Source organism: Suncus etruscus, chromosome 11 (genome assembly GCF_024139225.1).
Source record: "Suncus etruscus isolate mSunEtr1 chromosome 11, mSunEtr1.pri.cur, whole genome shotgun sequence".
Classification (NCBI taxonomy): Eukaryota; Metazoa; Chordata; class Mammalia; order Eulipotyphla; family Soricidae; genus Suncus; species Suncus etruscus.
In genome coordinates, this window is record NC_064858.1 from 105,773,078 (window position 1) to 105,789,369 (window position 16,292).

General features: G+C 39.7%; 1 protein-coding gene across 1 annotated transcript in view; it reads left to right on the forward strand.

Moving 5' to 3' along the window:
• WNK1 (WNK lysine deficient protein kinase 1) overlaps positions 1–16,292 on the forward strand; it is a 134,464-nt gene that overhangs the window by 45,203 nt on the left and 72,969 nt on the right. The window contains 3 exon segments of the mRNA XM_049783240.1: positions 220–392; positions 10,670–10,890; positions 13,809–13,966. Coding sequence (XP_049639197.1) covers positions 220–392; positions 10,670–10,890; positions 13,809–13,966 — 552 coding nt within the window.

A 16,292-nucleotide genomic window follows, 5' to 3' on the forward strand; every position in this document is an offset into this window, starting at 1 on the left:
TAACCTCCTACCTAAGATTTCCTAAATAAACCCTAGCCTTTTCTCATGCTGCTATGACAGGCTGATAAGCAGTTATTAGTAGCTTTAGTGTTAAGAACATTTCTGTTTTGTATTTATAGCATTGATCATTATAATTTAGTACATGTATAATGGCCTCTAAACTTAGCTCTTGTGATTTGGTTGTTTTATCATTTTAAACCACGCTTCTTATTTTTTTAGGATCGAAAGTTAACCAAGTCTGAGAGGCAGAGATTCAAAGAGGAGGCTGAAATGTTAAAGGGTCTTCAGCATCCCAATATTGTTCGATTCTATGACTCTTGGGAATCCACACTAAAAGGCAAGAAGTGTATTGTTTTGGTGACCGAACTCATGACATCTGGAACACTTAAAACGTAAGTTCATTGACATTATAAAGCAAAGAAATACGAGTGAATTTTATTGTTCTCATTTTAGGCTCTTTTTGTTTTTCAGCATTCTAAATTTGTCCCTCCAGTTGTTGCTATATTAACACATTTCCTTCCCCCAAAGTTCTCTAGTGTGTACAAAAGTACATATTGGTAAGCGTTAAAGTGAGAAATTTCAAAATAAGCCTTGTGTTTTAAAGGGTGATTGGTGTTGGAATGGCTTGACAATCAAAACAAACGACAAGGTGGCCCTCTAGCGGTTAAAATAAAGTTGAAGCCTATTGAAAATATTTTCGCTATCATTTTGTGATGGTGGTGGTGGTGTTTTGTTACATCTATGCCAATAATTTTACAGATGCACACTGTATACAATTAAAAATGGTTCTATTTCAATTTCCCATTGCATCAGAAATTGAAGCCTAGACAACTTGTTACCAGTAATATTCTTTGTTTCAATTATAAAGACTTAAACCTGGAATTCTAGAGTTTTTAGAGCAGCACTGTTCAGCTTTACCCCTGCATCCCAGTACCTGTCCTGCATACTAGTCCACTGGACCAGCAGTTAACTTTTGTTAAATAATGTAAAGTTATTATTGTGGAGGAATTGGGTTTTAAAAATTGGATGGGACTGGAGCCATTGTACAGTGAGGAGGGCACTTTCCTTGCATATAGCCAACTTGAATTTAATCTCTGTCATTTTATACAGTCCCTGATCACCACCAGGAGTAATTCTTTTTTGGGGGGAAGGGGTCACACTCAGCAGCACTCAGGGGTTACTCCTGGCCCTATGCTCAGAAATTGCCCCTGGCAGGCACAGGAGACCATAAGGGATGCTGGGATTTGAACCACCATCCTTCTGCATGAAAGGCAAACGCCTTACCTTCCTGCTATCTCTTTGGCCCTTTTTTCTTTTTTTCCAGGAGCAATTCTTTTTTTTTTTGTTTTTTGTTTTTTGTTTTTGGGCCACACCTGGTGTTGCTCATGGTTACTCCTAACTGTCTGCTCAGAAATAGCTCCTGGCAGGCACGGGGGACCATATGGGACACCGGGATTCGAACCAACCACCTTTGGTCCCGGATCGGCTGCTTGCAAGGCAAACGCCACTGTGCTATCTCTCCGGGCCCAGGAGTAATTCTTTTTTTTTTTTTTTTTTTTTTTTGGTTTTTGGGCCACACCCAGTAACGCTCAGGGGTTACTCCTGGCTATGTGCTCAGAAGTTGCTCCTGGCTTGGGGGACCATATGGGACACCGGGGGATCGAACCGCGGTCCGTCCAAGGTTAGCGCAGGCAAGGCAGGCACCTTACCTTTAGCGCCACCGCCCGGCCCCCAGCCCCAGGAGTAATTCTTAAGGGCGCAAAGCCAGGAGTAATCCTGAGGATCACCGGATATGGCCCCCACCCCCAATTAACACTGGAATCTATTTATTTAGTTAAATACTACTGAATTATTAACCTCAGGTTCTTGAAATATTTTGTATCATCTAGATAGAAGTAATCACGCAGTAATATGTTGAAAAACCAATTGCTTGTTCCACCTTTACAAATTATAATTTCCCTACCTAGCTTCTTTATTTCTGGAACAGTTTTACTAGTAATCCAGGCATTTTCCCCCCAACATATCTTTCTTTTCTAATACTAATTTATATGAAGTAAGGAAGTGTTGTGATAGTAGTTTTATTCATATGTGCATGCTCAAGATTCTTTTCATTGGTTTGGATTTTAGTGGGTTATCAAGTCTCTCAGGCATATTCTATAAGAATACCCTATAATAGTTTACTTGTTTCAGAAATGATATTGAAAGGCCATGGGCAATTTTTCTTCTGAAGAAGCCTCCTTTCACCAACAACTTAAATATGGAATATCTGAAACCTTTTTAGTACATATTCAAGCTTCAGAAAAGAGGCAAGAGTAACCCTTAGGGGGCTGGGGGAAATGACTTAAATGGATATGGATAGATAGCACTTAGTTTGCCCGTAGGATCCCCGACATCCCCCTGAGCACGGGAGAGAAAGGAGAGAGAGATGAGCTTGGGTAGTAGGAAAGCATTTATGAAAAGTGAGAACTCTCTACCTCAACCAGTGGAAATTACAAGAAATTTTGTCCCTTTGCTCATGACTTTGGATGACAAGGATGAATTAGAAATCTTAGCCTAGGTCGACCACGTGTAGACTACTGCTAGAATCAAGCCAAGAAATGAGCATTGTAATTGATTTTAAAAAAAGGCTAAAGAATATTTCCACACATCACTGGTCATATCCATACCTGGAAGAATAAGAATAGGAACATTATTAGTATTTGGAAGATAAAATAGGGCAGAGAAAGTTCAATATGTACTTTATGGATTTTCTGAGTTTCTTTGTTCCATATGTACATAAATACTTAAATAAACACCTACATAGGTAAACTAACATAAGAAGATATGGATTAGAAAATTTGATTCAGGTGATGGAAAGAATTTAGGTAGACATTTTTGGGAAAAATAGGTGAAATTCACATAATATAAAATTAGCCTTTTCAAGAATTCAGATTGGTGGTATTTAGTACATTTACAAGGTTGTATGTCTGTTACCTTCCTAAACTTTTTGATCTTGTTTTCTGGTCATGCCTACTGGTGCTCTGGGGTTATTCCTGGCTCTGAACTCAGAAATTACTCGCCTGCAGGCAGGCTTGGACCATGTGGGATGTTAGGATCAAACCCTGATCAGCTCTGTGCAAACATCCTACCTGCTGTGCTATTGCTCAGCACTATCTTCCTAAACCTGGGATTTTTTTTTTCCCCTTAATTTTTGTGACACACCCTGCATTGCTCTGGGATTACTTATGGCTCTGAGCTCAGAAATTGCTCCTGGCTGGCTCTGGGGAACCATATGGGATGCCAGGATTTGAACCACTGTCCATCCTGGGTTTACTGCAAGGCAAACACCCTACCCCCTAACACTGTACTATTGCTCTAGCCCCATGTTTGCCCTTTTTGTTTGTTTGCTTGTTTGTTTTGTTTTTGCGGTCACACCCAGCAGTGCTCATGGGTTACTCCTGACTGCTCAGAAATCGCTCCTGGCTCAGGGGACCATATGGAATGCCGGGATTCGGACCTCCAAGCTATCTCTCTGGCCCCCCATGTTTGCCTTTAAAAAAAGAAACTATTTCTTTACTTTCTTGTAGCTCAGTCTCATTTGATGTGCTGTTAATTTTAAAGGCTTTTTGTGTGTACTTTTTTACTTTTTTTGGTTTTGGGCCACACTCAGTGACGTTCAGGGTTTCTCCTGGCTATGTGCTCAGAAATCACTCCTGGCTTGGGGGACCATTTAGGACGCTGGTGGATAGAACCGCAGTTCGTCCTAGGCTAGCGCGGGCAAGGAAAACGCCTCACAGCTCGTGCCACCGCTCCGGCCCCTATGTGTACATTACTTTTGTGTTTTGCTGTTTTCAATATTTTATGCCTGCTTTTGTTCTTTTTTATCATCCTGATTATAATGTATCTTGGAGCTTTTCTATTCGGGTATATTTTCATTGGAAGCCCTTTGGGCCTCTTGGATCTTGTGCTTACATTCCTTAACTCTGGAAATTCTTTGGTTTCTTTTGCTAGTGTTTCTTCATTGAATTTGACTTCCTGTTGGTGACTCGTATATTGTTCCTCTTGAACTCATCCCATAGTTCTTATGCTTTTTTTTTTTTTTTTTTTTTTTTTTGGTTTTTGGGTCACACCCGGCAGTGCTCAGGAGTTACTCCTGGCTCCACGATCAGAAATCACTTCTGGCAGGCTCGGGGGACCATATGGGACACCGGGATTCGAACCAATGACCTTATGCATGAAAGGCAAACGCTTTACCTCCATGCTATCTCTCCGGCCCCAGTTCTTATGCTTTTTAGACATTTTTTCATCTCAAGTTTGTTCTCAGCTTGGAGCCCATTAATCTTTCCTCAGCCACTATTTTTCTGTTGCTAAGTCCTTCTATTGAGAGAGCTTTTCATATCACCTACCACACTATTTCTGTTACTTCTGATTGTAGTTCTTTTATTTCCACTCCTCTGCTTTACTGAGTACCTGCGCCATCATTTCTTTGAGCACTTGAAATATCCTCAATGTGGTATCACTAAAGTCATCCTGTGAGAGTTCACAGAACTATTTGCTACTAATCAAGCCTTCTGTTTTCACACATCTTATTTGGTATTCCCCCCCCCCCCTTATATTTTCTGTGCTCCTGCTGTGCTGAGGGTGTAGTTAGCTCTCCCAGCTAACTCCTAGTCTTTCTCAGTCTCTCTCCATGGAGTGTCATTCTTTCCAATCCCTGCCTGTTTTCACCGAGTGACAGGCAATATAAATGTGAATAATGTGAGAGGTGAAGAGTTAGCATATAGCTATGTAGTGGTTGCTCAGTTTTGAAGATATAGAAGTGGGCTGCCAACGTACGATGGTCAAGCAGCTGAGAAGACTGTCAGGATATAGTTAGAAGGGAGGGAAATCCACGTTTAGTTCCAAAGGATCCTAAAGATGTTAACTGGGATGTTAACCAAACTTGAAAGTTTTGATGAGAAAGGAGAGGGTTGGAGAAGTGGGAATGTGCCTGCAGAATTGCTGTTTTCTACAGTATGAATGAGCATTTGGGGTCTATATTAAGTAAAATGAGTTAATTACTAAAAGACACATAACCTACGTTTCCATTTATAAGTGGGTTACCTAGAGCAATCATATTTATGAAATGGGAGAGGGGAATGGGAAATTGTTAAATAGCTCAGTGTTCTACTTTTCTAAGATGAAGGAAGGATCCTGTAGGTTAAAAATGGTGTTGATTACAAATTAATCCAAAAACTATCTTATATTACTTAAAGATGGTAAATTTGTGTCCACCATAGTCTTTTAAAATGGAGTAAGTAGATTAAGTAGAGGAGTAAGGAGTCCCATGGAGCTCAGTGACCTAGTGTGCTTACTTATCTTAAAAGTATGAGGCTTGAGGGGCCAAAGATATAGGTGGGTAGACTGTTTGCCAGGAGTGGTTCCTGAGCGCAGAGCCAAGTATGACCCCTGAGCATCAATGGTGCAGCCCAAAATTTTAAAAAAGAAGAAAGCGGGGCCGGGAAGGTGGCGCTAGAGGTAAGGTGTCTGCCTTGCAAGCGCTACCATAGGACGGACAGCGGTTCCATCCCCCGGTGTCCCATATGGTCCCCCCAAGCCAGGGGCAATTTCTGAGCGTATAGCCAGGAGTAACCCCTGAGCGTCAAATGGGTGTGGCCCAAAAACCAAAAAAAAAAAAAAAAGAAGAAGAAAGCATGGGGCTGGGAGATAGCATGGAGGTAGGCGTTTGCCTTTCATGCAGAAGGACGGTGGTTTGAATATCGGCATCCCATAGGGTCCCCTGTGCCAGCCAGGGGCGATTTCTGAGCGTAGAGCCAGGAGGAACCCCTGAGCGCTGCTGTATGTGACCCAAAAACTAAAAAAAAAAAACAGAAAGAAAGAAAGTATATGAGGTTTGAATTTATTCTTGGTGCAATGTGCCAGCACTGGCAGCCAGGATGTGATAAACTTTAAACAGATGATGCATAAGCACTGTAACTAAAAGAGTGCAACATGAGCGTGTATGCAAACACCATGGCTGGTGTGTATTATTCCCCACTCACTGTATCAGCAACAACAAACAAAAGGGATAATGAAGCAAAATTTAAATTGAAAAAATTTTAAGAGGAGGAAAAAAGAATTTTCTTTATTCTTTTTTTTGGGGGGGGGATTTTGGACCACACCCGGTGACGCTCAGGGGTTATTGCTGCTTTGTGCTCAGAAATCGCTTCTGGCTTGGGGGACATATGGGACGCCCAGGTGGGGGGGTCGAACTGCGGTCCATCCTAGGCTAGTGCGCAAAAGGCAAACGCACGCCTAGGATTGGACGATACCAGATTTGTTTAATGGGTAAAGCACTTGCCTTGCACACAGCCTACCAGGAATGATTCCTAAGTGTAGAGCCAGGAGTAAACCCTGAGAAATGCTGCGTGTGGTCCATAACTAAATAGAAAACAAGTGTGTTTAATGATGACAGTATTCCATTCACACTAACGCCTAAGATACTACGTTATGATAATCATCGTGTTTGAAGTTTTCCGGATTTCAAGTTGTCTGCATATAAGAGAAATTTAAAGAGCAGTGTTTTCATAAATCTAGTGACAAAATCCTTAACCAAATATTCACAAATTGAATAGCAGTCAGATTATAGTACTGCCAAATATGGTTTAACTCGGGATTGGAAAGCTGTTTTAACACTGAATGAATTAGTTATTTGCCAATGTGTCAAAATGAAAGAGCAATTAGTTCTGCTAGTGGGGGGGTGGTATTTGACTTCAGATCTTTTATAAAACTAGGAATAGAAGGAAACATCTTCAAATTGATAAGGAGCATCTATGGGGGAGGGAACTACAGGTAAATCTTGCTGAAATTATGAGCAAAATGAGACTCCCTGTTTTTAATCTCATTTACATTCAGTGTTACAAAATTCCTAACCAAAGTTATAAGGCATAACAAGTCAACTAATTAGCGAAAAGCAAAAAGGTTAAAAATGAAAATGTTTGATGATGATATGATTGTATACTTAAACATTTTAATTTAGGGGCTAGAGTGATGGTCCATTAGGTAGGGCATTCACTTGCCTTCACTTGGCCATACCTGGTTTTTTTTGTTTTGTTTTGTTTTTGTTTTTGTTTTTGAGTCACACCCGGCAATGCTAAGGGGTTACTCCTGGCTCTGTGCTCAGAAATCGTTCCTGGCAGGCTCAGGGGACTGTATGGGAGGCTGGGATTCGAACCACCATCCATCTGCGTGCAAGGCAAACACCCTACCACTGTGCTATCTCTCCGGCCCCCCATACCTGGGTTTGATCCCTGACTTTCAATATGTTCCCCCATGCTCCTAGGAATGATTCCTCAGCCCAGAGCCAGGCATAATCTCTGATCACTGCCAGCTGTGCACCCCCAATAAAAGAAAAATAAATTAAGGTCACAAGATAAAAATTTAATACACAGGATAAAAAGATTTTTAAAAAATTTGTAGAATGTAGGGAAAGTTCCAAAAATTATATTACGGGGGCCGGAGAAATAGCATGGAGATACGGTGTTTGCCTTGCATGCAGAAGGACGTGGTTCAAATCCCGGCATCCCATATGGTCCCCTGAGCCTGCCGGGGATGATTTCTGAGTGTAAAGCCAGGAGTAGCCCCTGAGCGCTGCTGGGTGTGACCCAAAAATAAAAAAAACAAAAATTGTATTATGAATCAAAACATAGACTGAGGAGGTGACTTAATGGTTAAATGCAGGCCATCTTCAGAAAAATACAAGATTACAAGATTTGCTGCATGTATTAATATGTGATTACAATTTTATAACTAATAACAATTAATAACTAAATCTATTCATTTGTAAATTCGTTGTAGACATTTGCTTCACTAGAAAACATTTCTGTATACATTTTATTAAAGTTCCAGCAGTTATCTTTTATTTTATTTGGGGGTTTTGTTTTTTATTTTTTGTTTTGTCTTGTCTTTGGGCCACACCCTGCGGTGCTCAGGGGAGGCTGTGTACTCAGAAATCACTCCTGGCAGCTTCCAGGACAATATGGGATGTCAGGAATCCCATATTTGATTGGCCGCATGCAAAGCAAATGCACTATCACTGTGCTATTGGCTCAGGCCCCAGCATTTATCTCGTTCCTGGCTTGGGGATCATATTGGATGCCAGGAGATAGAACTGAGATCTGTCCTAGGTCAGCCGTATGCAAGGCAAATGCCCTACTGCTGTGCCACCGCTCCGGCCCCTTTATAGTGATATTTAAATGAAGTAGAACATGTTAAGTTGTAAATATACCAATTAATCTTTTTTTTTCTTGACCACACCCAGTGACGGTCAGGGGTCACTCCTGGCTATTTGCTCAGAAATTGCCTCTGGCTCAGGGACCATATGGAACTTTTCCATATTGCTGTGTACAAGGCAAACACCCTACCACTGTGCTATCTCTCCAGCTCCAAATCTTTTTTTTTTCTTTTGGGCCAGACCTGTTGGTGATCTGGGTTACTTCCTAGTTCTGTGCACAGGAATCAATCCTGGCGGGTTCTGGGGATCGAACCCAGGTCTGCTGTGTGCAAGGCAAGCAGCACCCTACCCACTGTACTTTCACTCCAGCCCCAAATGATTAGTGGCCAATGCCTGCTAAGACCTTTCTTTTTTGTTTTTGTTAATTTTTACGTCATGCCCAGCAGCGCCCAGTCTGGCAGACTGGGGGTGGGGAGGTGGGGGAGCATATGAGATGCTGGGGATTAAACCTGGCTCAGTTGCATGCAAGGCCCAGTATACTAGTGACTCTTGAAAAAGTCATTAAGCAGCCTGATTCCTCAGCACAGTGGTAGGGCGTTTGTCTTGCTGCAGCTGACCCGCCAACCCAGGAGGGACCTGCTTCGATTCCTGGCATCCTGGATGGTCCTCTAGCCTGCCAGTGGCGATTTCTGAGTGCAGAGCCAGGCATAAACTCCTGTGCGTCTCTGGGTTTGGCCCAGAAACCAATCAATCAGTGAATCAATAAATAAAGTTTAAAAAAAAATGAAAAAGTCATTTAGTCATATAACCAAAACTATTTAGATATAAAGTATTTTCATTATCTCATTGAGTCTCTGTTTCCACATAGTCTTTATTGTTCACTCTTTAGATGAACTAAGTTTGATTCCCCCACCACTTTTTCAACCGTAAAACCAACATTTTCATTAGTTATCTCAAAATTAAGTAGATTTCATTTTGATTTCTATATATACTTTCTTAGTGTTTTTAATCAGTTGCTCTATAATATTCTATAGATATCACATTTATTTCTAATGATTTTTTTCCCTGAAAGCCAAAAATATGTAATGAGTATAGGCAGCTCAAAATGGAAGTTTTACCTTGGTTTTTCCCATACTATTTCACAGTTTATGTCTGATTTTGGTTGGTCTCCAATGTTTTCAAGTTATTTGTCTATTCTTTATTAAATTTATGGTTTTATCTGTGTGCAGTAAGAGTTATACCACTGTTTATCAGAACTCTAAACTTTGTCTCTCTTTTTTTTTTAAACATGTCTTTATTTTAATTCATTCTAATGCAATTTAAGTAGACTCCTGTGGAGGCTGAGAATTAGTCAACATATTTCTTTTTTTTTCCAGCTTGCAACTCTCTTTTTTTTTCTTATTAAATATATTTTTTTATTTAAGTAACATGATCATATTTGGGTTACAGTCATAACCAGAACACCCCCCTTCACCAGTGCAACATTACCCCCTCCCCCCTTCCCATCCCCTACCTGTATTCGAGACAGGCATTCTACTACAGTAATTTGTTTTTAAGTTCAGTAAGTTGTATTTTTTTCCTTAAATGATATCCTTAAAGGATAAGAGTAAAAAAAATATAGTAAAGGTGTGATAGTGGCAATTGCCAATGTTTGCATAGGTCCAGAAAAATGGAGAAAATGGAAAAAAAGTCCTTGACCTGATTACAAAAAGGCCTCACCCCAGAAGCTTATTGGCATAAGACAGACTCTGGGTTCCAGGCATACCAGTCTATCCAACTCCACTCATTCTCAAGGTCCCGGTGAAACTTTTGCACACTTTAGCTACAGTTGGTATCAGACTTTTATATTTAAAGACTCTGGATTCTGTGCATTTCTTTCGTCGATGTCAGGCTGATGTGGAGCATCCTCTAGTTTCAGCATATCATTAAATGCAGAGCGATCTGCCCTGCATGCATGCAGACTGTTGCTGAGTCGCCTGGGTGTTGGGAGTACTCTTTGGAGTAAGTCAATGCCAAAGCAGTGGTAGGTCTTCTCTCGTAGAGGCTTGGATCCTGGGAATGTTAAAGACAATTGTGGTTGTTTCCATAGATCAGGTGTGTGTGGGCGATGCCCATTCTTCTGAGACCTGAGCCAAATCATTATGCCAATGTTCAGGGTAAAAGGCCTAATTACATTACCAAATTTGTGTTCCCATCTCTATTAGATAAAACCTTTAAACTTTATCTCTTAATTTAAAAATTAATGGAGACCTCATTTTAAGAATTCACTTCTTGTGCTTTGTTATTAGTTCTTTCTACCAATCACTTACTCTTGTATCCTCTTTAAAAAATAAAAGTCTCACTAATTATTAAGGTTACTGAAATCTTAGTATTCTGAATTTGATATTCCCTTCTCAGGTAGGCTAGTCTTTAATAGAATTCTTCAAAGCAGTCATCTTATATCATTAATAAACTGTTCGCTGTACTTGCTTTTTCTAGATACCTGAAAAGGTTTAAAGTGATGAAGATCAAAGTTCTAAGAAGCTGGTGCCGTCAAATCCTGAAAGGACTCCAGTTTCTTCATACTCGAACTCCACCTATTATTCACCGAGATCTTAAATGTGACAACATCTTTATCACTGGCCCTACAGGCTCCGTCAAGATTGGAGACTTAGGTCTGGCAACCCTGAAGCGAGCTTCTTTTGCCAAGAGTGTGATAGGTATGTTTCAGGTGTACCTTACAGCAGCTTAACTAGCTAGCCCTGTCAGAGCTCTTATTACATGAAATGAACTTTAAATATTGAATCCAGGAAAGAGTCAGTTCTGCTCCTGATATGTGGTATATTTTTATTTATGCTTTTTGAATCAACTTGAAGGCTGTGTTCTTTAAAGTTACATGAAGAGAAGGTGAATTTAGTTGGCAAAATCTTTTGTGGTTATCTGTTTTATTGGATCATTATGTTAAAACTTACAAATATAGAATCATTCCTGTTAAAATGCAGTGTTTGCATGAAATCACGTTTATATTGTCTTTTGAACATGTGTGTGTGTGCTTATTTATTTAAGGGTTGTCTTACAATGTAAATGACAGCTTGTTCTGAAAGTTTGTTTTATCAGCATCATTTCCCTACCCGTAAGAAGTTGTGATATATTGAATGAAGCAGTAGTACATCCAGTAGGGTGCTTGCCTTGCATTTGGCTGTCCCAGGTTCTATCCTCTGTACCCCATTTGATTCCCGAAGCCCCCCAGGAGTGATGATTGAACACAAAGCCAGGAGTAAGCCTTGAGCACCACCAGGTGTGGGCACTTCCCTCTAAAGAAGCTGTGGTATATTCCCAGCTGTTCAGTTTTTTTACCTTTCCCTCTGCCTTTTAATAACCCTTTCTCTTAAGCAATACTATAGCGGGTAAGGCGTTTATCTTGCATGCAGCTGACCCGGGTTCAATACCTGGCATCCCATACGACCCTCTGAATACCATCAGGAATAATTCCTGAGCGCAGAGCCAGGAATAAACCCAGAGCACCGCCAAGTATAACCAAATAATAAATAAAAACAAACAAAAAGAGACCTAACATGAGTTATTTTTCAACCCCAATATTAATAACATTTTAGGTTGGATAATTTTTTTGTTATAAGGGAATTTTTTGTATATTAAAATATTATTTGGCTGCATTTTGCCCTCTGCTTATTAATTGCCAGTAGGGTGTACTTTCTCTACCTTTCCTGAGGATGTTTTGACCAAAAATGTCTATGGATATTATTAAATGTTCAATGTGGGCAAAATTGCCTTGTAGAAAATCATTCATTGATAAAAAAAAATTTGGAATTTTTGTTTCTGGACCACACTTAGTGTGGTGCCAAGGGCTGTTCTTGACTCTGCACAGGGGTTGCTTAAGCAGCCATACAGTGCCCTATAATGTCTAGGAATCAAACTTGGACCTCCCTCCCACATGCAAAACATATGCTCATTTATCTCTAGATCCTTGAACTCTCTTCACCTCCTTTCTAAACTATCATTTCTTAAAGAGCTACCACTGGAAAATGATTCAGTGCTTATATTGTTTTTATTCTAAAGAAAGTATTATATATTTTTGTTTGTTTTTGGTTTTGGGGCCACACTCGGTCACACTCCGGGGTTACTCCTGGCTATGCGCTCAGAAATCATTCCTGGCATGGGGGACCATATGGGACACCAGGGATCCAACCCAGGTTCTTCCTGGGCAGCCGCGTGCAAGGCAAACACCCTACCACTGTGCTATATCGCTCCAGCCCCTTATTATATCTTCGTGTACACATATGTACTGATCCTCCACAAAAGGTGTCAAGAATAATAAAGGAGGGGCCGGAGAGATAGCATGGAGGTAAGGCATTTGCCTCTCATGCAGAAGGTCATCGGTTCAAATCCCGGCGTCCCATATGGTCCCCCGTGCTTGCCAGGAGCAACTTCTGAGCATGGAGCCAGGAGTAACCCCTAAGCACTGCCGGGTGAGACCCAAACCCCCCCCCCCCCCAAAAAAAAAAAAACCCAAAAAAGAATAATAAAGGAACTCATTAATTTTTAAGTGAGCTAGAATCCTATGTATTAAGAAAAGCACAGGATACCAGTAAATTAGATATCCTTCTAAAATAGTTTTTTTTCCCTTGGAATATTTATAACGTGGGTTTGAAATGTCATTTTTATATTGTCTTGCAGTAGATTAACAGGAATGGGGAAATAATTATTTAAGCTGAATTTCCTTTTCATTTTCTTTACAGGAAACTTTTTTTTTGTTTCTACTTGATGCCTTAAAAAATCTCTAGCTCGAGATTTTTTTTTAACTTTTCATTTTTCATTAAATCATAGCATGGAAGCCTCTTTTTGAAATGTGTTCTATTTTGAGGTATTCCGACTTAAACCAGTTAAAAACCTGCACCTGGTCTGTGAGATCACACTTTGTATTCATAATTCATTCGGTAATTGAGTTTTCCATTTGTGTGTACACATTTCATATTTTTGCCTGTAGGATGTCTACTACTATATTACTTTTATCTGCAGTAGGCTTATTTGTATACTGCAGGTGGGATGGTAAGTATCTGAAGAAAAGGGCTCTGGTGAGTGTCTTATAGACAATTCCATTTTATTTTAAAAAACATCGAATACCAGGTTTTTCATTGCAAGGCCCCCTTAAAGTTGAAAAGTGTGTCAAGTGGAGTGTTAATGGTAAAAAACTGACTATAACAGGTACCAGACTGTAGGGGGCAGACAAGTATTTCGATCATTTTTAACCTAATCCTCTACCTTTGGTAGATTCTATTGTATTTGTTACTCTTTACGTGTCTTTTAACCTTTCCTTCAATTTGTTTCAGTATTATATCTGTTATATCTATCTCTTATTCAAGAATCTATTTTGACTTGATGCTAGGAATTCATTTGAAATGGTAAATAGACACGACCCTTTATAAAATTTCTTTTAAAATCCTTGCAGTGAAAGATCTGTAAGGTTTTGTGTGGAGCAGATTGACTAAGAAGATCCTCCTCTTTTTTTCTCCCCCCTCCACTTTTTTCTCTCTCACAGGTCAAACCCTCTGCATCTCTCCGGTGAGTAACGTCTGCAACTTCCTCTCGCATTGAGTCTGAATCGTTCTTTTAATTTAAGGTACCCCAGAGTTCATGGCTCCTGAGATGTATGAGGAGAAATATGATGAATCCGTTGACGTTTATGCTTTTGGAATGTGCATGCTTGAGATGGCCACATCTGAATACCCTTACTCAGAGTGCCAAAATGCTGCGCAGATCTACCGTCGAGTGACCAGTGTAAGTCTTCCCTGCTTAGTGAGCTTAGGGAACTTCTAACAAGAAATACCAATTTGGAAATCCCATTGAATGTACAAATGGCAACAAAGTACAAATCATAATGAGTATTAGTTGCTCAAAATAAAGTGAGTGAGGTAAAAGCAAAATTAAAGAAAAATTAGTTTATTCTATACTCAGGTCAATCTTTATTTTGAGATATAATAAAAATCATTATCTTTTTTCTTTTTCGTTTTTAGCTGTTATCCAAGCCTTAGGCATGCAAAAGCATGTGCTCTTCCACTGTTTTTTATCTTCCACCCGTTACCTGTCTTTTAACTCTTATTCTAAGTCCTCATTCTCTTTCACTGAGAGTAAAAAGTTATTTTGTCATACATTTGTCTGAATAGCTTATAATAAATTTTATATTTCTCAATTAAGTTGTAACTACCATTGTTATAAATTAATCTTACTGTCATTTGAATTGCGTGTTCTTCTCTTGAAAGAAATTTTCTCAAGTCATAAACTGCTATGCAAATGGAATACTGCATAGCTGTTAGGAAAAATGAAGACATGAAGTTTTTATCCATGCTTACATATGGATGTATATGTATATGTATTATGCTGAGCAAATGAGTCACAGGAAGAAGACTAGACATAATGCTTGCACTCATTTGTGGGACAAGATAGCATGGTGGTAATTCCCAAATAGGAACAGACTCTGGTATGAAGCTTGCCACAAATAGGGCAATGCAGATAGGGCAGAGAAGGGACCAGTAGACAGTGATACTTGAAATTGATCACTTTAGACAAGGACTAGGCTCTTAAAGGAGGTAAAGTGATACCCCTTCAGAAACAGTATCCCAAACCTCAGTGTCTAAAATGGAGAGGGAGATTAATGGGGAAGGAGAGAATGTTGCCATGGTGGCAGGCAGAGAGGAGGGAGGAAATTAGTGGCAGGAAATGTATACTAATGAAGGGATGGGTGTTGGACATTGTATAATTGAAACTCAACTGTATCTCATTTAATTTAAGGAATTTATTGTATTTTTAAAAAAAGAAATAATTTGGGGGCTGGAGAGATAGCATGGAGGTAAAACCTTCTGCCTAGTCGGTGGTTCGAATCCTGGCATCCCATATGGTCCTCCGAGCCTCCCAGGAGCGATTTCTGAGTGTTGAGCCAGAAGGAACCCCTGAGCACTGCTGGGTGTGACCCAAAAACCAAAAAAAGAAAAATATTCTTGAGTTGTCCAACAGAAACTAGAAATTTAGTTAGAAATCACAAGAATAAGTTAGACTATAATGAACATAGAAACCTTTTACAAATGATGTAGAAATGAAATCAAGTCATTCTGATTGTCTTTTTAACTCTTTCCATTAAATAAAGTCGTGGATATATAGATAGATAGATATCCACATATGTGTGTGTTTAATATATATGGAGATGTATACTATATGTAGCAAGAGTAGTATAGTAACTTCCAATTTATCTGTTGAATATGAAGGTCATTTTTTGGTTTACTACATCTGTCTCTTCTCTGTTTCATCAGCTCATTTTGCCATTATGTACTTTTTTTTTTTTTTTTTTTTTTTTTTTTGGTTTTTGGGCCACACCCGGCAGTGCTCAGGGGTTACTCCTGGCTGTCTGCTCAGAAATAGCTCCTGGCAGGCACGGGGGACCATATGGGACACCGGGATTCGAACCAACCACCTTTGGTCCTGGGTCGGCTGCTTGCAAGGCAAACGCCACTGTGCTATCTCTCCGGGCCCTGTTTGTTTTCTTTTTATTATTTTATTTTTTGGTTCTAAAACGGTTGCTCCGACTTTATTTTCTTGAGTTATATTCACTTGTTGAAATTGATTGGAGGGATATTTAATATTGTTTCTATTGGGATACTTTCTTGTTATGTCATTTAACCTCTTCCATGTTTCCATTGAATTGAAATATCCTAGAATTTGGTAATATAAAAATAACTTTGTATTTTTTCACTCATTTATTAAAGTAGAGGAATGTAGCTTTCCAAGGACTAAATTATAACATATCTCAGTATACTAAATGCAGAAGCATTTGTCTTCAGCAGTATGTGATAAAGCTTAGAATGTTAAGCAATATTAAATTTCTAAGTGTTTTGGAAAATACTTTTAAAGGTTTGTTTTTTGTTTTTTTCTTGGTTTTTGGGCCACATGTGGTGATGCTCAGGGGTTACTCCTGGCTATGCGCTCAGAAATCGCTCCTGGCTTGGGGGACCATTTAGGACGCTGGGGGGTCAAACCATGGTCCTTCCTAGGCTAGCACGTGCAAGGCAGATGCCTTACCGCTTGTGCCATCGCTCCGGACCCAACCCCTACC